Consider the following 22500-nt stretch of genomic DNA (forward strand, 5'->3'; position numbering starts at 1 on the left):
CATTTCAAAAAAGTATGTTAAGTTGTTTAAACAATAGCTTTGTAAAGAATTGGGTTCATGATTGTAATTATAAGACAACTACTAGTTTTAATCACCTTACTTTCTGATCAAACATTCTTGCAAGTAACATGGACAGACTCTAATGACTTGTGCCTAGTCAAAGATGATCTTTAATGAATTAAAATTGGCTGTAGTCTTACAAACTTAGGTTAGAATCTGCATGGGTTTGCTGTGTAGCCTGTCTTCCCTTTGATAACCTTAAGGGAAAAAGCAAATAAAAACCAAAATATATTATTTTATGTATCATTTGTACATTCTTAGGCTAGTCTTAGCATGTTTATTGATCTTTGTGGGTTTTTTTTTCTTTTTTCCAGATTGTCAGTATTTAAACAGACCACATCATGCGTGAGTACAAGCTAGTGGTCCTTGGTTCAGGAGGCGTGGGGAAGTCTGCTCTGGTAAGTTAGCCACCTAACTCTAACTTCATTAGTACAGGAAGAACATTGATATTTGCTTGCCTTAAAACTTTTAGTCACTAACGAGAAACGGTATTTTTTTATATGCCTCGTATCTGTCTCATAGGGGACAGGGATTCATTCAGCAACCACAGATGTGTAGTTTTATAGTAGTGGCTCATCCATTCTTTCACTTAAATATTTATTGGCTACCTACCATATGCCAAGCACTAGTGATTGCGATTCAAATAGCAATAAGATCATTCTCACTTTATAAGGAACTTGCATTCCATTTGGGGAGACTGATTATTTCAGATACCAGTGGAGAAGTCCTACCTAACTCTCAGCCCAGACTTAAGTGAAACGAAGGGTATTTTGTATATGTGCTGTATTTATTTAGTAAATATTGAGCTTCTACAGTGTCAGATGCCAGGGCTATACAACAATGAACAAAACAGTTACAGTCCCACAGAGCTTATCATATAGTGGAGGAGATATAAGAAATACGCAGTCAAACAAAGAACTACCTTATAATTGTGAGAAGAATACTTTGAAAGAAAAGTGCAGACTGCTAAGAGAGACCCCATGACAAATTAACTTAAATTAGCATTTGAATAACTAAGATCTTAATTGCTGGGGCAGGAGTGAATTGGAAAGAAAGTAGAGGGAAACGAGGTGAGAAGCAGGGACCAGATCATGACTTGAAGACCATATTAAGAGCTTGAAGCTTATTCCTATTGACAGTGAGAAGTGATTGAAAGTGAGTTTTATTTTTGGGGGGCTATGGGGAAGGAGTTATTGACAGAATTGGATATATGTTTTAAAGAGAGTACTTTGCTGTGTGTAGAGTGACTTAGAAGAGAGGCCGAATGGACACAGGAGACCAATTAAGAGTTACTGCCGAATCCCAGATATATCTGTGGAAGCTTAAATTGGGGCCATAGCAGTGAAGAAGAGAAAAATAGATGTTTTTAGAATTAAATAACTTAGTGCTGGATTGATGTGAGGACTAGGAGAGAAGGAGCTGTTGAGGATGACTACCAAAGTTCCAGCTGAGCTACTAATTTTATGGATGGATCATTTAAGTAGAAGGGAAACACTGGTGAATGAGCAGATCTGATAGTGAAAATCAGGAACCATGTCACATTTGATATGTGAGATGTTAAAGTAAATACAGCACATAAGAAATTGAATCCTCACGATAATAGCTTAAAAGGGAGACTTGTGATAGGATTTGGGGTGCTGTGAATATATCAACAGTATTTAATTTCATGAGAATTACGTTATTCTTAGCAGTGTTAGTAGTACCTCTGCAGTGAATGAGAATATCTAATTTAAATGTGTATAACTTTGAATTCAGCACATCTCTTGAAATTTCACCTATAAGTTCATATGTACAAAATATAATGGTCAAGGATGTCCATTGTAACATTCTTTATAGTGGTAAGAGTTTGGAAACAACCTAAATGTCTACCGGTAGGGGCTGGTTAAATAAGCTTTTAATACTAACGTTTTGAGTGGAATAATAGAGAACTATTAAAAAGAATGCAACAGCTCTGTATATACTGATATGTAGTGATATGCAAGTAAATAAGATAGCAAACAGTGTAGACTATCATTTGTTTTTATTTTAAAAAATGAGGGGAAAGTATAAAATGCAGACTATCTCTGCAAGGTAAAATACACTTATAGATAACTTACTGGTTACTTGGGGGTGGAATTGAATAATTGGAAACAAAGGAAGGTAGGTAGGGTTGGTTACCACTGCATACTCTTTTGTATTTTGTCCTATGTTCATGAATTACCTTTTCAAAATAAATAAAATAATCAAAAATAAAAATCCATAAGAATAAATTAGATTGTCTAGGGAGAGATTAGAGAAAGAAAGAGCTCAGGACTGAACTCTCAGTGCCTCCCAACCTTTAAAGAGTAGGTAGAATCGAAGGATCCAGCATAAAAGAGTATATGTTATACTTAAATGTGAAGAATGGTCTTGACTGCTCAGAAGTCAAGTAAAGAAGAGGAAGGAGACAATACAGGAATATGGAGGCAGCTGGACTTCACAAAAGCAGCGTCAGTAATGGTATGGTGCTGTAACCATCCTGGAGTACATTGAAGAGTAAGTGAGAGCTGAAGAAATAGAATCACCATTAGAGACTGTTGAAGAAGTCTGATGATGAGAGGGAACAGAGAAAGGGGGGTGAGACTACAGGGGTCGTGAAGTTAAGGAAAATATTTATTTCAGGATAGGAGATGGTAGAGCAAATTGTGTGCAGGAGGCAATAATCCCGTGGAAAGGAGAATGGTAGCATAGGAGAGGAAGGGAGTGATTGTTACAGATGTCAAAAGTTCAGAAATAACAGAAGTAAAATTAATGAATCATTGAAGTAGTAATTAGTAAGTTTATTGTGCACACACCAAACAGTTCCATACTAGACACCTTCAGAACACTGAATGAGGCTGAGGGTATATAGTTATAAAGCAGCTTATAGTGTGAGAAAGCAGTGGCTCTTTATTTGTCACAGTGACTGGTTATAGCATTAGAGTTTTCTTAAATGATTGAAAATCGGTTAGTGGTTACCTCATATCAACCTTGGGAAACAGCGGTAAGTTTTGCTCTTGATTTCCAGAGGCATAAGCAAGAAATGACCCCCAGGTAAATTTAGCCTTGCTAAATAAGCTCAGTTAAGTTTTGTATGACGGAACTGGCTATTTTCTGCTCAGGGAATTTTCAAGTCTGGTCTCTGTTTTTTATTTTAACACAGAAAGGACAGTAGGTGAGGAAGGAAGTGGAGGATTCAGTAAGAAAACTAAATAGAATAGAAGTCGGTATGGATGAATGAGCTGTCTCTGAGAACACAGAAAGAGAGAGAGAAAGAGGGAGAGAGTGAGGTTCAGAGAAATGAAGGATTGCTTTAGTGAGAAGGACATGAAACCTGTGAGATTGTTTCTGTTTTGCAAGTATAACAGCTGGCTTATAGAAAGCACTTGGGTTCTCATACCTGCTTCTGCATCCAGTGTCTTGCAATGGCATATGTTACGTGCTCTTTGGAAGATAACACTGTAACTTTATGGGACAAGGAGAGTATGTTACGGTATTGTGAGGTGCTTGTTCTAAACACCTGCTCTGGACCATATTTTGAGAACCTCTGTTCTACTATAAAGCATTTAGGAGGCTTTTCATATTTGAATTATATGTAAGACTAAGAAGATGAGATGATTAAGTCCTTGATAAAAATAATTACAGGTTTTGGTGTAATTCTATCCTGAGTCTCTTTTGAAGAACAGGAGCTTAGTAGGAGAAAGAAGTTTGAAGTTCACTATATTTTAGTTAATCTGTTTAGCTCAAGCTAAACTAGTGCATAATTAAGTGTAGGTGACCTCAGGCCATATTCTTATGCTTCCTTGCCTTTAGGCAGCCCTGTAGGAGACCCCGTTTTAAAGCTGTCCAGGCAGTATTTCACAGCCATCTTCTGTACTGCTTTTCATTTACCACATGATAAAAATACCTCGTTTCATAAGTCTGTGTTTACAGGAGGCTTAGAGAAGTAGAAAATCTGAAAAAGATGAGCAGGAAGTGATTCCAATGCAAAAACAAAGTCTTTGGAATCAGGAAGGTTGTATATTTGAATCTCAGCTGGCAAATGGGAAAAATAACTACTACTGGGGAGAACTGGAAATTTGAATGAGATTATGAATTTAATAAATTCAGTACTTTTAAATTTCCTTTTCTCTTTCCCCCACAATTAGAGAAACTTTTAAGATTTTTAAAAATTTAGACCCTTTTGTCTCATTCCTTTAAGGACATGAGATAAAAGTTACTATAGATATGCAGAGGGATATTAGCAGCTTAAATAATAACTGGTTAATTTTCACTTTTCATAACTTAGGATATGTGTCCTTACTTGTAACTTCATTATATTTGGAAAATATAGTAATTATTTCACACCATGAGTTGGCAGCAGCATTGCTGACAGCTTTTAATACGACCACCTCCCTTCATTACGTGCCCTCAGGCTGTGGATGTACCCTTGTATTAGAAAGTAATGAGGCTTCACATCTGCATGTGTACCCCGAATTTTCACATAATTTCATTTAATCTCTGCCACTTTGTAAGGGTGTAAGTAACATTCAAGAGGAGTTGTTTTTTCCTTTAAGTTCTTAACTTTTCTCTGCCTTTTTTTTTCTAGACAGTTCAGTTTGTTCAGGGAATTTTTGTTGAAAAATATGACCCAACGATAGAAGATTCCTACAGAAAGGTAAAATGTAAACCTGTATACACATGCTTACAAATAGTTCCTTCGGGCTTTAAAACTTGATCCACCGAATTGGTTTTTGAAAATAGTTTTTGAACAGTGATACGGATGTTCTGTATCTGTTTTTAAAAGTTTCACTGAGGGGCGCCTGGGTGTCAGTTGTTGAGCTGACTGACTTTGGCTCAGTTCATAATCTCACGGTTCATGGGTTTGAGCCCCAGGTAGGGCTCTGTGCTGCTCAGAGCCTAGAGCCTGTTTTGGATTCTGTGTTTCCCACTCTCTGCCCTTCCCCTGCTTGCTTTCTGTCTCTTTCTCCCTCTCTCAAAAATGAATAAACGTTAAAGTTTTATTTAAGAAAATAAAAGTTTCATCAAGGCAGAAACTTTTAGCTACAGAAAACTCCATGTTTGGTTACTGATGGAGTAATGTGTTTGTTCTTTAGTGTGCACATTTTCCTGGTGTGTTTTTTTTTTTTTTAAATTTTTTTTAAATGTTTTTTTGAGAGAGAGAGAAAGCACACATGCATGCACGCAGGGGAGGGGCAAGAGAGAGGGAGAAAGAGAATCCCAAGCAGGCGTAGTGATATCAGCATAGAGCCCAGTGCAGGGTTCAATCCCACGATCTGTTAAATTGTGACCTGAGCCAAAATCAGGAAGTCAGATCCCCAACCAACCAAACAACCCGGGTGCCCCAGGGTTTGTTTTTTTAATGTAGAAAAATTGCATATAAATATAGGTGTATTTTTGACAACTCTTTCTTATGAGCAAAAATTAAGACCATTGTTATGCTTGAAGTTATCCAGTGACTGAAAGCTTTTATTTTTGTTTACTTTTATAGTAACTTTAAAGATATTTCATCTTTAGGGCCACCTGGGTACCTCAGTCAGTTGAGCATCAGACTTTGGCTCAGGTCATAATCTCATGGTTTGTGGGTTCGAGTACTGCGTTGGTCTTTGTGCTGACAGCTCGGAGCCTGGAGCCTGCTTCGGATTCCTCTCTCTGTGTCTCCTCCCTGCTGTGTCTCCCTCTCTCTGCCCCTCCCCCACCCATGCTGTGTTTCTCTCTGTCTCCGTAATAAATAAACATTAAAAAATTTTAAAAAGAGATACATCATCTTTAGCAAAAATTAGATATTGGATTCTGTATGATAGTATAATGGTGGCTTCATGTCATTTCACATTTTCCTAACCCATAGAATGTACAACAGCAAGAGTGAAACTGTAATGTAAACTGTTAACTTTGCATGATAATGATGTCTCTATGTAGTTCCATTGATTTTGACAAACGTTCCACTGTGGTGTGGGAGGCTGCTGGTAGGAGACACTAGTGGGGAGCAGGAGAAGGGTATATAGAAACACTGTGCTTTCTGCTCAGTTTTGTTTTGCACCTAAAGCTGAAGTTCTAAAACATAAAGATTATTTAAAGGGGAAAAAAATTAAACAGTCTTAACAAAAAAATGCTGTTTTATTTCATTCTAAGAGTAGAATTGTGGGGAATTTATATAATTTTATTTCCCAAGTATGTTAAGCGGGGGAGGCAGGGAATTAAACCTACCTTTTTCAACAAATTGGAAAGGATTGCGTTGTTAGGTATCATAGAATATACGTTTAATAGTATTATAAGTTTGGTGAAATTAAGTAAGCTCAGCCAGCCATACTGGCCAGAGCAGTTCTGTTATCTGCAAATTGTAAATAAACTTGTGTTCTAGATACCTCGAGAAAGTATGGAGTAATTCCTTCTTCATTGAGCATGTCCATTTACTGATTATGTGGATTACCACCTTCGTCCCGTTTCGTGGGGGACAGTTGAGTATGCAGCACCGCCGGTGGTGCTTCTCAGCAGCCCCTGATCTGACCAGGAGCGTTTAAAATAGGCCTTAGGTTAATATGTTTATGTTTAGAAGAGAGTGTTGCAATACTAAAATTTCCCCCAAACAAGTTGCCGTCTAACGCTGTAAGTACAAACAGATCTGTACCCCGAATTCTGAAGATTCAACACTTTTCTTAATCCCTTCTTGATTAGGAATTTGCTGCACAGTTGATAGTTCATACTGTCTAGAAGCCCAGCCTTCTCTTATTTTATAAAACACTGGGGAAATACAACTCAGTATATAAAATTTCACGTAATGCACACAGCTTTTCCAAAGAAATACATTTTTCTTAAAGTGTTGAGGACTATATGAGTTTGGTGTTATTCATTTTAGCACCTCTGTGTTCCCTTTCTCTCTCTCTCTCTCTCTTTTTTTTTTTTTTTTTTTTGAGTTACTTGTTTAGTTTGAGAGAGCATGAGTGGGGAAGGGAGGGGGAAGAGAGGGAGAGAGAATCCCAAGCAGGCCCCAATTGGGGCTCTGTCTCACGAACTGTGAGATCATAACCGGAGCCAAAATCAAGAGTTGGATGCTTAATCAACTGAGCCACATAGGAGCCCCTCTGCTTATCTCTTAAATTAAAATTTTCCTATATATTAAATTTAGGACATATTTTAGTAAAACTTCAGCAACTTGAACGTGCTGAATTGGCTGAATTTTCTTTACTCTAAAATCTTGCCTGCATTTTGAGCTATTTAATACTTTTGTGTTTTGTTTTCTTTGAAGATCATATAAATATACATACATTTTTATTTCTGTCAGAACTATACCTATTTGTTGTATTTTTTTTCTTAAATCGGAGAATATGGCTATTGCCTTCTAATATAGCAAAAATTATTACTCAGGGTACAGTGGTCAGAAACTAAACTCAGCATTAGTGGTCCTGCTTCTGTAGTATTCTAGAACATGCTCGAGACCTCCTGCTCATTATTACACTCAGTTAAGTGTCAGCCAGTACAGCAGACTCCTGGAGAAAGGCTTTGTCATTGTTAATAGGTACTTGGAGTGAAGAGGTGGCAGGAAAACAGACTGACATTTTGATTTGATAATACTTTTCATTTTCCCTCCCTTCTCCAACAGCAAGTTGAAGTAGATTGCCAACAGTGTATGCTCGAAATCCTGGACACAGCAGGAACAGTAAGGATCTTTTCTCTTTTTTTGATAAATTTTACAGAGTGAACAGATTCTGTCATCTGAATAATTCCTCTTGAGTAAAGTAAAAGTATTCTGATTAAGAACAAATTCTCTAAATGTAGGGCTTCTTAGATTTTCTGAGGTGCTTCCAACATGTACTTGATGCCCTCATATCACTCCTAAATTGTATGTCAAGTGTACCTCCCAGATGTGTGTGTCTTCTCCCTAAATTGAGGTAAAGAGTATCCTATTACTGATTTTAACAAAAGGTATTTTAAATCCAAAATTTTAATTAAAATAGTTATTTCTCTGGGTTTATATAAGATTTTGTCTCTTGGCACCATAGTCCTTACTTTTTATCAAAATTGTTTTTGCTTTTTTATTAGTATTTTAACATTCCGAGTGGCTGGTGACAGGCAGAAAATCTGACAAAAATCTTCAGGATTATTTTGAGCCTTATTTTTCTCATCTTTAAATGAGTTTTATATGATGACATTAGTATATCATAGCATGCTTTTAATGATCAAATGAGATAATGATTATAAATCACTTGGTTCAATGCCTATTACATAGTATGAGCTCCAAGATTTCCTTTTATTTTCATTGCCTTCATTTGTCATTTCCTTTATAATTTTGTTATTAATTACTGATGATTTCCTGTTAGACTGCCACAAAAAATGCACACATTAAATGATTTTTCTTTTGTCTTTTTCTCCATATTACATAGACTTTACCTGTTGGCAGTTCTAAGCCTAAAATGGATGGTGTTCTTAAATGTTATAAGTTGTTTAAGATTTAGCACAAATTTTCCAAATAATTTCATAGATGAAAAAGTTTCATGTCATTAGGAATAGCATGTAAGTAGACTAGAGTGATTATAGTACTGATTATACTGTATTTTCCTATTCTTTTGTGGGAAAACGGGTCTTGATTCCAGTACAAAGCTTGAGATCATGAGAACTACATCTTTCTTAGATCTGCTGACTCAAAATATTTCCCCCTTTTGCAGTTCCGTTCCTCCCAGTTTCCTTAGCTTCCGAATGAGTAGTCATACCCCTGTGTTCCCAGATACCCCAGAAGTTAAAGACTACCTTTCCCATTCATCACCTCCATAAGCGTGCAGGGATTCTTATTTCTTCCTCTTGTCCAAATTAAGTTCTTTTCCATAGAGATCTTTCTTTTGTGTTCTCAGATATCCTATAATTCTCCCATCCTAGCGCTCAACACACTGTGTTATAATTGCCTGTTTAGTGGTCTGTGTCCCCAGTGCCTTGCATGAAGCTTGGAAAGTAGTTGATCCTCATTAATCGTGTCCCAGATTACTCCTTAGTCCTTGAAGATTTGGCTCACTCTCTTCATCAGCACTTCAGTTGGAATTCTTGGTGATTTTAGTATCCAAATAGAATCTATATGGTATTCATATGTTTTCACTCATATGTGGAACAGGAGAAGCTTAACAGAGGACCATGGGGGAAGGGGAAGGGGAAAAATAGTTAAGGAGAGGGAGGGAGGCAAACCATAGGAGACTCTTAAATACTGAGAACAAACTGAGGATTGATGGGGGTGGGGGAGAGGGGGAAAGGGGTGATGGGCATGGAGGAAGGCACTTGTTGAGATGAGCACTGGGGGTTATATGGAAACCAACTTGACAATAAACTGTAAAAGAAAAAAAAGAATATGGTATTATATATGATTCATTTCCCTTGGCCTATTGGTTTCTTTTGTTTCCTTTTTTTCAACCAGCGGAGCCACCCAGGTGCCCTGGCCTGTCAGTTTCTTGATCTCTGTGCTGCTTCAGCCATTCACGCCCATGGTCTTCCCCAATAACTGTGAGGCCACCTTCATCTTATTTTCAAGCATCCCTCTCTCCACTCATCACCTCTTCCTTTTCCATCTCACTTCCTTTTATACCTTCAACTTCCCTGGAACCTGCAGTACACTTACCCACCATCTTTGTCCTCATATCCTAACCCCCTCTTCACATAGCTTCAGGTCTGTGGTGGACTATCATTCATGATCAGTCCTCTGCATGTACCCTCAGCTCCCTTGGACTTTTCAGCAACCTCTGACTCACTTGATCAGTATCCTTGGTATAAACTGTATTCATTTGGCTTCTAGGAAGCAACACTTTTGTGGCTTTCGCCCAGTCCTAAGTCTCCTTTCCTGACTCGTCTTCATCTCCCCAACCCCTTAGTGTTGGAGGCCCTAAGGATTCAGTACTTGGACTTCTCTTTTCTAACAGTACTTCCTTGGAGGTTATCTTTAGTAGCATCAAAATAATTTAATTAGGATCTGTATGTAAAAGGGACCTTTATACAGTTTTCTAAATGACAGAAAAACCATGTTAAGGTGGTTTAAGATGTCCCTTCTAATTCTTAAATTCATTGTCATTGTTTCTGGTCATGTAATTAGAGAACAAGAACATGCACCTCAGTTTCTAGAAACCGTAAAATAGGTCTTAGGTTTCCTATCATGATAGTGATAAGAAAAAATGCAGTAGCTCACTTGTGATTATTCTGATTTAAATTGTTCTAACATTTGTTTAAGAAATTATGTTTATAACTGCACTTTTTTATTTATAGGAACAATTTACAGCAATGAGGGATTTATATATGAAGAATGGCCAAGGGTTTGCACTAGTATATTCTATTACAGCTCAGTCCACATTTAATGACTTACAGGACCTGAGGGAACAGATTTTACGGGTTAAGGACACAGAAGATGTAAGTATTTTTCTCTCTATAAGACATACTACTCTTTCTCTGTGGCCAAATAAAAAGCATCTGGTTTTCTGTTAAGAAGATTTGGAGGGCATCTACCATATACCTAAAAGAGTCCCTGTGATCAAAAAATTTGTACAACTTTCTAAATTTCCATGCACATTATATGCTGAGATAGAAAAGGAGAGCATGTGTGATAAAGTGCTCACTGTGCTGTGTGTTCGTAAGTGCAGCAAGCAAGGAAGAGGAGTGAGAGTACTTGTTGGAGGACATGGGGACTCAAGTTGAGCTTTGAAAGGTGGTAGTTATGTCAGAAACCGTGTTCCGAGAACATTAGTAGAACCATAGTGGTATGTTCCATTTCTAAAAATCTGCTGGTATAGTTTTTACTTACAGTTTTTTTCCTTTGGATTCTGTTGAAGCTTTTCATTAGCTGCATTTTTATGTTTTCTAAATTTTATTTTTGTTCTAGAATTCTTATTTGATGAATAGTGTCATTGGTGCTGTGTCTTTTTACAAAGATGAAATATATACTTTACATGTTTACCTCGGTTTTGAATACAGAGAGTTCCTTTTCAGTTGTATAAATTGGGATATAAAATTTCATTTGTACCTTTCTTTCTGTTGTTTTCACGAGTTCTCTCTCATTATTGATGGGAACATAGGCATCTGCTCGGGACCTCAGCTCTGGGTCACACTGTGGGCAGAAGGGGTTTCTACCGTATGACTCATTACCAACTGTAACCTAATGAATAGTTCTTGTCCTTGCCATGACTTGTGTTTTCATAGGCAATTACATGCAAATCACTGGCCTCTGGTAATGTGAATCTTTTCATTCTGTGTAGTACCTGAAAAAGAGGGAGCTGCAGGTGTGTAGCATGTTTCACCTGACTTGTGATGATTTCCTGTTTTGGGCACAAGATCCACATGTGCCTTCAATCCTTCCTTGGGTGTGGTGTCCATCACCTCACAGGTGACTTTGTTCTGTGGACACCTTTTATCTGAGGATGTTACACAGTTTGTTAGCGACTTGTTTAATTGAAGTACGGACAGCCTTTCTGGCATGGGGACAAAGGGAAAGCATAGCTGCTTCATGGCTCTGTTTTTGTTGTCATTCCTTTTTTAACATCTCACCCAAAGTGGTCTTCAAGTCTAGATGTCAAATACAGAAGTAGAACCTGTCGCCCGGTTGGTCTCGCCTCCTCTTCTGGTACTCGTTGGACCTATAAGGTGAAGTGCTTAGACCATGCTTAGGGCCAGTGAAGACATTCTTCGCTGTATTGCAGGAGCTGCCTTTCCCTTCCGATTTTTGTACTTGGAATTCAGCTATTCGCAGTGGTCCACATGACCCTGTTGTGATTATATCCTTAAAATCATTTAGCAGATGAGTATGGTAGGACCTCTTCCATATTTTTTGTCTCTTCTTCCTCCATATACTTCCCCCCAATAGGCATACAGTACATAGAATTTTCTCAACTACTTGGTGAAGCTTATGGTTCTAACTAATCCATTCTAATGGGTGACAGGTCATTGCTTACTTATCAAGAGGCTCAGTAACAAGTATGCCATGCTCATATTGTTCTTTTTCCTTCCCACAGGTTCCAATGATTTTGGTTGGCAATAAATGTGACCTGGAAGATGAGCGAGTAGTTGGCAAAGAACAGGGTCAGAATTTAGCAAGACAGTGGTGTAACTGTGCCTTTTTAGAATCTTCTGCAAAGTCAAAGATCAACGTTAATGAGGTAACCTACATATGCTAGGCAGCACAAACAAGTGCCTTTTTAGTTACCTTTCTTTTAAGTTAACGGCCAAAACCAAGTTTTTTGAAGAAAAAATGTTGTTCTAAGCAGTCTTGATTCTGTCAGTGGGCACAGAACTCTAGGTAATTGCTAGAAATGATATTCCCTTACTTGCGTAAATCACTTTGATGGCTGTAATGAGGACACTCAGGTTTACCTTATTGGCATAGAGAAAGTTTAAGTTCCACAATGTGTCTAAAGTTCCGCTAAGTTTCTGAATGATATGCCAGAAGGTGGTAGGTGAGAAGTGTCCTGTCACCTGTGTATTGTAACAGTTACCTATGCACGTGTGTGTGAAGAGGTTGTAAAGTCAAGTAGGAAAATACAGAAATCAAAGTAGTTATTGAACATATTGACTTAGGTTATACAGAAAGCTATTACCTCGTGGTTATCACAGAATTTGGTGTTTTGAGTCCTGCTTTTCTTTGGTTTCTGACTCAAAAGGAGGAATCTGGGAGCGTGGACATGGAACCGAAATGCCCCCAGTCACTGAGGCCTGATACAGCAGGTGCCCAAGGCTTTTTTCGTCCACGACTTAAGCTCCCCACTATCTTGAGAACATAACTGTGACAGGAATGCTTAACAAGTGCACCTGCCTGCCGTGCCCTCCTGGATCCCTGAAAGATCAGCACAGGTCCACCTGCCCCCTCACCCCCACCTGACCAAAATTTAAGAGATTGTCTTTGCTTTTGTTTTAACCTAAGCTTTTTTGGGAAAAAAACCCAAAAAACAAACAAACAAAAAAACCCAGAGTAGGCCTCTCTCTTCCCCGGTGGTGCAGAAGTCTTCACTTGCCAGTTTGCTGGCCCTTCGTGGCCCCACAGGCAGGCAGGCGGAAATCAGCCCCCTTACATGGAGGTGAGAGTTGAGAGTGCATTAGGTTATCGGCATCCTAGGGTTTGCTGTTCCTCTCTGGCTTTTGGCTTGGTATGTCACTTCCTTGACATAATATTTTAGTTACGGACTATTGTCTGAGGTTTTTTAAAAATATTTATTTATTTTGAGAGTGAGAGTGCAAGCCCCTGCTTACACTGAAACGGGCTCTGCGCTGACAGCACAGAGCTCAATGAGGGGCCCAAACTCCTGCACCGTGAGATCATGACCTGAGCTGAAGTGGGACACTCAGCTGACTGAGCCACCCAGGCACCCTACTGTTTTCTGAATTTTAAAATGACCAAGTTACTCTAAACATCTGACAGGCAGAAAAATTAAGCTTGCTGCAAATCCTCTGTTTTCAGATAACCAAGAATGCCAAAGCTTGCCCTTGTAGGTAGAACCGGCTTTTGTAAGTGCATAAGAATGGATAAATACCGCGTATTCAGCCACTACTTACTGTGCACCTGTGTGTCTGGCAGTGTGTCAGGCCCCGGGGCAGTAGTCATCCCGACACTGGTCCTGCCCTCACGTTCACCTCCGAGCCGGGAGCAAGCCTCCTGAGAGCCTCAACTGTCGTTTCTTTCTCACTGCCGAGTAGATGAAAGGAAGTATGATATGCTTTTAGCTTCAACGTTCTCTGTTGTGGAATTACAGTTTCACAGATGTTATTTTGAAAACTGTGACTCATAAAATTTTAAGTTTTAGTGCAGTCTTTTCTCAAAAAAACAAAACAAAACAAAACACTTTGAGATAAAAAGCATGAAGATTGATGCAGGAGCTTGGCACCGGTAGAGCAGGGTCACCATCTGCCGGGATCTGGCTCCTTGCTGTCCCTGTTCTCGCGCTGGCTCACTGGCACCTCCCCACCAAGTTCCTGGGGCTCGGCTGGGGCTGGGGCTGGGTTGGGCCAGGGTCCAGTGAGCACAGTGGATGGGAGGTGTTCCGTACCTGTTAAGCGTTCCGCGTGTGGGAACTCCCATGCCGCGTTCGGCATCTCTCTGGGTGCAAGTTTCCAGGCCAGCAGAGCTCCTTGTTCCGGGCGGTCTTGTTCCAGCCAGCCCTTGACGTGGGGGGTTATTAGACAAAAGTGGAAGCAGTAGAACAAAATGGAATACCTTAGCTATTTTAAGGATCTTTAGTCTTTTGAGGAACATACACATTTTATGCTAGAGTATAATGTTTTGAATTTCTTTTAATGTTCCTTTCTTTATAGCCTGATAATCCAGCTCCAGAGTTCCTTTGATAGTTAACAGTTCCTCCAACAGCTAATGCTTTGTAAATACGTGTGTGATTTCTGTTGGACTCAAACATTTGAAATCACACAGAGACATACTGCTTGGCCCAGTAGCCCTCTAGTTCTCTGATACCCATTTCAGAATATATGTATGTTTTAAACTCTGATCCACACCACATTTGCTATGTTCTGGAACTGGGACATAGCAGTACCAGAATCACGTCAGCCTTAATCAAGAATTAATTGTTCTTTGCTGAGGCTGGAATAGTGGAATCAAGACATCCCAACTGAGTAACGGCAGAGGGTTTGAGAAACTCTTCTGTGCTCCCTTTAGATTTTTCTGCAGTTCAGAGAGATGGGGAAGAACCTAGGCCGAGGACTCTGAGCAAATTTAGCCAAATACTTACTATGGTTCGAACTCGCCTTCATCACATAGCCAGCGGGGGCTGTGGGGTGGCCAGTGTTTGCAAAGAAGTTGTTGAGGCCGTTATTACAGAAGGAATTAGTGTGGTACCAGATACCCAGGACTGGCTGGAATGAACAAGTGTGTGCTTTTGATTCTTTGAATATCTTAGTTTATCCCCTTGTTTATTTTTTATTTTATAGCTTCTGCGTTGAGACTAGGGAACAAATGAGAACGCATTCGTGGCTTTTGCATATTAGGTTCTTAAAGGGTCCAGGCTGCTGTTTTGTTCATAAATCCTGTGTTTTCAACTTTCTTAGAAATGAGAGAATAGAGAAGTTAAATGGTTTGAAGAAGATGGGAGTGGGGAGGATAGAAGAGAAAGAAAAAAATATAAACAAATCACTTATAGCTTTGGGATAAATCACTCAGTGGTGGCTCTTTTTTTTTCTTTTTAACAATGAATTTAGTCTTCTCATCTGAGGGCCATTTAAAAAAGTAAACCGAAGTTGTTTTATCTGAGTACCACCTTAAAGAAATGGAAACCAGTGATTATTTTTAAAATAATAATTTTGAAAATATTTTTAAATTTTTAAAACTTACTGAAAGCATGTAAGAACGATAAGAATTTCTGTTTACTGTTCCTCCAGATTCACCAGTTAACATTTGTCAGTGTTTGCATATCACACTCCGTTACTCCTAAATATGTTAGCATATGTACCCTGAGGTCAAAGACGTTTTCTTACACAACCACAACACAATTATTAAAATCAAGAACTGTGTGTGGTGTTATTCACACAGTTTGTGTTTAGTGTATATTCAGATTGTGTCATTTGTTCCTTTAATGCCCCTAAAAGCTAGGACCTTTTGATATACTTCTACAAAGCACAGCTTATTACAAATTGGTAATAATGAGGAGCTTCTGTGGTATTTGCTTCTATACCAGGTCATTAGTGAGTATTTGCATTTCATAGCAAAGAACCACATTCAGCTGATCTATTTAATTGTTCCAACACTTTAGCATACTTAGCACTGTGCAGCATATAAATACATTGGAATTAAAATAGTCTGCTTCTGTGAAATAAGTACTATTGTATTTTTTGTCTTTTGATGCCTTGCAGTTTTCATCCAAAATGAATCCAAAAGATGTATTAATAGAGATGTATTAATGAAGATGTATTTGTCACTTCAAATTGTGGTCACACACTCTCTCTCTTTTTCATTCACTTCAACCAAAATTAACATCACCAAAAAGCGGCAAACAAAATCCATGTGCCTTTTCACATGTGATACCCTGAGAGGAACACGGTATCTCTTTTGTCCTGTTACAGCCCCAAATATAACCTGAGTCTAATCATGAGGAAACATCAGGCAAACCCAAACTGAAATTCTCAAAAGTTATTAGCCATTGGTTTTCAGAAATAACAGCCTCATGAAAGATGAAGGCTGGAGAACTGGCCCAGATTTTAAAAGATTAAAATGACCTGCAGTATGTGGTCCTAGATGGATCTCTTCAGGGCGGTGGGGAGAAGGAATTACGGTAGAAGACATCACTGGGGTAACTGACAGGATTGGGATCTGCAGTGTGGATGGTACAGAGTAACGTGTCCGTGCTTAAATGTAGCAAACATGACGACCCACATGGCTGTGTCAGAATATCCTTGTTTTTAGGAGATCCATCCTCACCCATTTAGGGCCCCACTGTATGCAGACTACTCCCAAACGGTGTAGAAAATATGAGAGAGTACGTCTAGAGAGAAATGGCAAAAGTACACGTGACAAAATGTTACTGATTAGTACATCTGGATGAAGAATATACACCAGTCCTGGGTATTATTCTTGCAACTCAGTGTAAATTTGAAGATTATTCAACATAAAATAGATGTGAAGATTCAAGTTAGCATTATCTATTCCCTTTGAAGCATAGAAGATTCCATGAAGAATTTAACTTCACTACTGTATTTCTAACCACTAATGTTTTTCTTAGGTTGATATTGAGTATCTTAGAGCACGCGTATTTCCCTTGTGGTAATTTGGGGAGTCCTGCTTTACCCCGAGAGTCACCTGGGCTTCTAAGAAACCTGCCATTGAAAACAAAGCAGCAAAACAGAGATCCAAGAGCAAAATAACATTTACCAGGACCAGGACTGTTTTGTGGAGCAAGATCTTGAATGTTTGTTGAGTAAGACTTTCTCTTGTTTTTATTTAGATATTTTATGACCTGGTCAGACAGATAAATAGAAAAACACCAGTGGAAAAGAAGAAGCCTAAAAAGAAATCATGTCTGCTGCTTTAGACCCACTGTAAGCAGCAGCTCTGAGCCAGGTAAGGGACCAAAAGCAGAACGGATGCCTTTCTCATGCGCATATTTTGGGCTTTCCCCAGCCCCAGCCCCAGCCACTTCCTGTTCCTGCTGGTAGGGTATTTCCAGGCTTCTGTAGCTTGTCAACAGGACCGGTAGCTTGCAGGTCTCTGCATCTGTTGATAATTTGTCTTTCTGCCCATGAGATGGTAAGCTGTCTGAGGGCACGGACGATGTGTGTTTTGTTCACCACTGTGTCCCCAGTGCCAGGTGCAGAATGGGTCTTCAGAAAATAGTGTTTGAGTGAATAGAATGCCATCCAGGGTCACTCCTACACTCATGCTACAGATTGCTTAAGTGCACATTTGATGAATTATTTCAAAGTGAACACCCCCGTGTGTATCAATAACAGTCATTCCTACCCAGTGTAACCCCTGCCCTGATTCTTAACGTCATAGTTAGTTTTGCCTCTCTTTGAATTTAATGTTAAGAAAAGTCTTAATGTCTGTCTACTTTTACTAGAAATATGTTTTCGAGAATTATCCTTGCTGCATATGGCAGTACTTCATTTTTATCGCGTGACTCTACTAGCCATGTACTTATATATTCTGCTCTTAATAGACATTTGGGTTCTTTTCAAGAACCAATTATGGGTAGTTCTGTGCATTCTTTCAGGAGTCTTTATTCACATGTGCATCATTTTTGTTTGGTGTATGTCTAGGAAGGAAATGGCGAGGCTAATACTGTACAACCGATAGCTAAAGTAGTTGTACCAGTTTACATGCCTACTAGCAGTTTATGAGTTCCGTATCCTCCCCAAATTCGATAGTCTTTTAACTCAAGCCATTCCACTAGATATGTGGTAGTATGTTTTGGTAGTTATTTCTTAATAGGTATAGTTTGACTTCTTTGAAATGTTTTGTCTGTAGGCTTCTAAGTAGTAGTTGACTTTAAGTACCACTTAAGTTTCCATTAAGTGAACCCATTGGAGAGAAATTAGTGGCCGCATTGAAGCTGCCTGTCAAGTGAAAAGTCAGGCCTATGAGGCCATTTGTTTGTTTTTCTCTAGTTATTTATATTAAATCCCCTGAACAGTTTCTGCTTTGTTTTCATGAACTCTGTAAACTATACCGTAAAAGAATCTTGTCATGAAGTGGATTTATGATGTAATTTAGTGCTGGTTATGTGCCTGTTACTAATTTTGTCGGGTTAGAGGAAAGTCTCCTCTTCCCACTTGAGAGTTGGTTACACTGTTTTGTGAGTCTCTTGGGTCCATTGAGTAGATTACCTCTTCCAGAGCGCCAGATTCACTAATATGTGCTTCCTTAGAGACTTGGATGAGCCTCTCTCCAGGGAAACAACTGGGTAATTGTACCCCCTTCTTAAATGAAGGTAGAGGGAAATGGGTGGAAAGGAGGGAACAGCAGGGGGTTGCCTCTGGTACTTGGATTTGGGAAAGATCCCTTCTGGTCAGATGTTTGCCTTAGGCTTTTAGTGAAACCTTGATTCAATAACCATAAATCATTAGCTCCTTGAAGGTGATTATTTTAGAATTTGCTGGCGTGTGTATTTGGGTAAGGGTACACAGGACTCCGGTTCCTGTTCTCATCTGTGTTGTTTAACTCCTCTAGGGGTCCGTCTCGTTGATGCCATTACTTTAGCTGACTCTAGTTTTAATTTCCAATTCTCAGAAAATGTCTTTTAGCTTATATTTAAAGGAAGAGGTGCCATCTCCTGGCCTACTGTGAAAATTCATTCATATGTTGTGTTTTACCTTAGAGGAGAGAAATCTTGGCCCAGATCTAGAAACACGACTTTCATCCTGGTTGCATAAATTCTTAGGCTTTGATTGATATGCGGTTCAGCTTAACAGTATATTTAATAAGTCACCTGAGGTCTCTGTGGATGTTTGAGAATACCAAATAAGTCATTTATTTAGTGATCAGAATACTTCGCAGAGCAAAGAAATTACAGAGTGATTATAGACGGGAAGTGCCATGTTGATCCCATTTATTTAATTTTTTAAAATGTTTTTATTTTTTATTTCTGAGAGACAGAGACAGAGAGAGACAGAGAGAGACAGCATGAGCAGGGGAGGGTCAGAGAGAGAGGGAGATACAGAATCTGAAGCAGGCTCCAGGCTCTGAGCTAGCTGTCAGCACAGAGCCCGACATGGGGCTCGAACCCACGAACTGGGAGATCATGACCTGAGCCAAAGTCGAATGCTTAACCGACTGAGCCACCCAGGCACCCATGATCCCATTTAAAAAGTACCAAGATAGGGGGGAAATTTAAATTCCTCTCTACATACAAGACTATCAGATTGTGAAAGTAATAAAACTATTTTTTAAACGTTTTTAAAGGGAGTTGAAAATAGCCCTGTTACTGTAGCTCTTTAGTATAATATGTCAAGTAACAATCAGCCAAAATCTGTTTCTTTGTATATATTATTAAAAATCTGCTTGTTCAATACCATTTTCTGACCTCAAGAGATTAACTTCATATACATACATATATATATATATATTCAATGTTCTAGATTACAGGAATGAAGAACTGTTGCCTGATTGGGAAGTGCCAGCATTCCAGACTTCAAAAATTAAATCTGATGAAGAGGCTTCTCCTGTTTTATATATTATGTGAAGAATTTAAATCTTGTATTGGTTTGCACAAATTCCCTGGAGAAAAAAAATTGCTCTGTGTATATCTCTTGGAAAATAAGACAATAGTATTTCTCCTTTGCAATAGCAGTTATAACAGATGTGAAAATAAATATACTTGACTCTAATATGATTATACAAAAGAGCATGGATGCATTTCAAATGTTAGATATTGCTACTATAATCAGATGATTTCATATTGACCTTTTTATCATGATTCCTCCCTGTCAAGCACTAAAAAGTTGAACCATTATACTTTATATCTGTAATGATATAGATTATGAAATCTCCCCTCAAACTCATTGCAGCAGATAACTTTTTGAGTCATTGACTTCATTTTATATTTAAAAAATTACAAAATATCATTCTGTCATTATATTCTAATTAAAATTGTTTGTGCATAATGCTTTGGAAAAATGGGTCTTTTATAGGAAAAAAAACCTGGGATAACTGATTTCTATGGCTTTCAAAGCTAAAATATATAATATACTAAACCAACTCTAATATTGCTTCTTGTGTTTTACTGTCAGATTAAATTACAGCTTTTATGGATGATTAAATTTTAGTACATTTTCATTTGGTTTGTGTGTTTTTGTTATTGTTTGTAGATTTAAGACTTTTCTTTTATAACGGCCACGTTGTTTTCAGTGCAGCTGTAGCTCCTTTCTGCCCAGTAGCTGCACATCACTTGGCTTCAGACCCCTAAGTAATTGCTGATTTCTCTAAGGACAGACATCACACTTTCTGTTGCACATGTATTAATTCCTACTTTGCAGCAAACTATGTCAGACCACATAGAATAGTTTTGTATATTCTCTCTTGATCTTAAAGATTGTATCCTATTGAATAAAATATCCCACTGTGTATTATTTTTATATGTAAAAATAAGTTTAATACTGTATCAGGGGTTAACTTTACTATTTCAGATCTTCCACAGCTTGTAATCTCATCAAGGGAATCCTTTTGTCACTGTTAATTTGTTGGGTAGAAACCTACCAATGAAATGTTATGTAAACATGTTCAAGTTTGCTTTATAATAGATTGAAGAACTTGAAAGAGGTGGGAAAAAGTGAAAAAGCATATAAAGACTGTGTCAGTTTGCTTCTGCTTTGACTATATAGGAGGTAGTATAGTAGTCATAGAATGGAAACAGTTGCTACAGTTAAAATTTCAGCTGGCCATCTAGTGGTGCTTTTCTTTTCCTTCCCCGTTTTTTCTGTCTTCACAACGGTGGCGCTTAATGAGGACGTGGAGGTAGGGCAACCGCCTCTGACTGCCCCGCTCTCCACATAGGGGGAGCGCAGCGGCTCGCGTGGGCCCAGGGAGTGCTGGCAAAGGAAGGAAACAAGCTTAGGAAAGCCTGTGCCTCGTCCCTGAATACTGAGGTGGGGGGACGAGTCCTAGAAAGTCTACATCACTGCTCAGGGATCTAAACACCGTCTCGTTGCATCGAGGCATGAAGTAGTGTTCATGCCTCTCTGTGACTTTCCAGGAATGGGTCAGTCCATCGGCTACTAAGTCGAGATTTAAGAATAAGATCTCAAATGTAAGCTCTGGCCAACCTGAGAAAATGTTAAAATGTAAAAAAAAATTTCTTTGGAATTGTATTCTTTCGAGTTTCTAATAAATTTAGTTAACTGGTACTTGCTACTGATCCAGTTACACATATGTCTGGGATTGAGGGGCCAAAAATCAAATGAAAGCAATAAATTAAAAATAAGTGAAGTGTTAGGGCCAGTCTGTCCAGGTCAAGGTGGCAGGTGTCCAGGTCCTCGAGAGTCTTTCTGCTTAAAAACTCACCTCTGACTTAAAATCGTAGACAGACATCTCACACATAAGGAAAACTTGCTAAATATTACTTGTTCCATAGATCGTGTGGTTATTTGCCAGATAAATTAGAGCTCATTAAGAAGAACTCCCAAGCTACAGTCTGCTTGCTCCTTTGTGACCTCTTCTACAGTCCACTTGGGATGAAGTAAGACGCGTGAAGAAACATGGCCTGGGGGCCCACGGCAGCGCTGAGCAGGGCCCGCCCAAATCTGAGGTGCTGAGGTGCAGCATGGCACCGGGCGCCCTGCTGAGCGAGGAGGGGGACCTCCCTTCGGGAATCCGGAAGGGAGCTGAGTGTGCTTCTCTGTTGTTCCTGGGTAGACCCTGCAGTCTTGGTTCCAGAGGGGAGGGGGCCTGAAGAGGAGATGTACTTGGTGTATGTTACATAGCCGAAGAATCACAAAGTCCTCAAGGAAAGTCTGTATGAATCTCCTACGATAAAGATCTAAGAATTGACGTGCTCGTATTTGTGACTCGCCTAAGCATGATGACTTTGGTCATATGAGTAACATATCACTTAAAGGAGGCCTGACGTCACAGTTGATAGCCCCCCACTACCGCCACCAAAGCACGAAATGACTTTAATGGCTTTCTGGTGCTCCCCCCCCAAACAATCTAGGTTTTGAAACAAACAGTAAACACATCATCTATAATCTTACCCTCCACCAGGGGGAGCTTCAGTATCAGTTAATCCTTTTACAAGCCTTGAATGAACAGTATGAATTCAAATCCATCTGTTCTTATAAATAAACACTGCTTGCTTCACAAAGAGGCATAAAGGCCTTTCCTCAAGAATTTGCAATCTACTGGGCAGGGGAGAGAAATGAGAAATTCGTCAAAGATATGAAAATACTGTCATTTATTAAACCGTGGTCACATTCTCTTAGGCATGTTGGGAGAAATATGGGTGTTGGCATGTTATTCTCTTTCCCCTACAACTTTGAAATAGTTTCTCTTTGGCATCT

The 22500-nt window shown here is 39.0% G+C and overlaps 1 protein-coding gene across 1 annotated transcript in view; it reads left to right on the forward strand.

Moving 5' to 3' along the window:
• Nucleotides 1-20281, forward strand: part of RAP1A (RAP1A, member of RAS oncogene family) — a 68071-nt gene extending 47790 nt beyond the window's left edge. The window contains exons 2-8 of the mRNA XM_039254906.1: nt 375-458; nt 4646-4714; nt 7658-7714; nt 10294-10434; nt 12030-12173; nt 16953-17068; nt 19585-20281. Of these exons, the coding sequence (XP_039110837.1) occupies nt 402-458; nt 4646-4714; nt 7658-7714; nt 10294-10434; nt 12030-12173; nt 16953-17039 (555 nt within the window). The 5' untranslated portion in view covers nt 375-401 and the 3' untranslated portion in view covers nt 17040-17068; nt 19585-20281. The remainder of the gene's footprint in view (nt 1-374; nt 459-4645; nt 4715-7657; nt 7715-10293; nt 10435-12029; nt 12174-16952; nt 17069-19584) is intronic.
• Nucleotides 20282-22500: the final 2219 nt, after the last annotated feature.

Source organism: Hyaena hyaena, unplaced genomic scaffold, assembly GCF_003009895.1.
Source record: "Hyaena hyaena isolate Hyena2069 unplaced genomic scaffold, ASM300989v1 scaffold_505, whole genome shotgun sequence".
Lineage (NCBI taxonomy): Eukaryota > Metazoa > Chordata > Mammalia > Carnivora > Hyaenidae > Hyaena > Hyaena hyaena.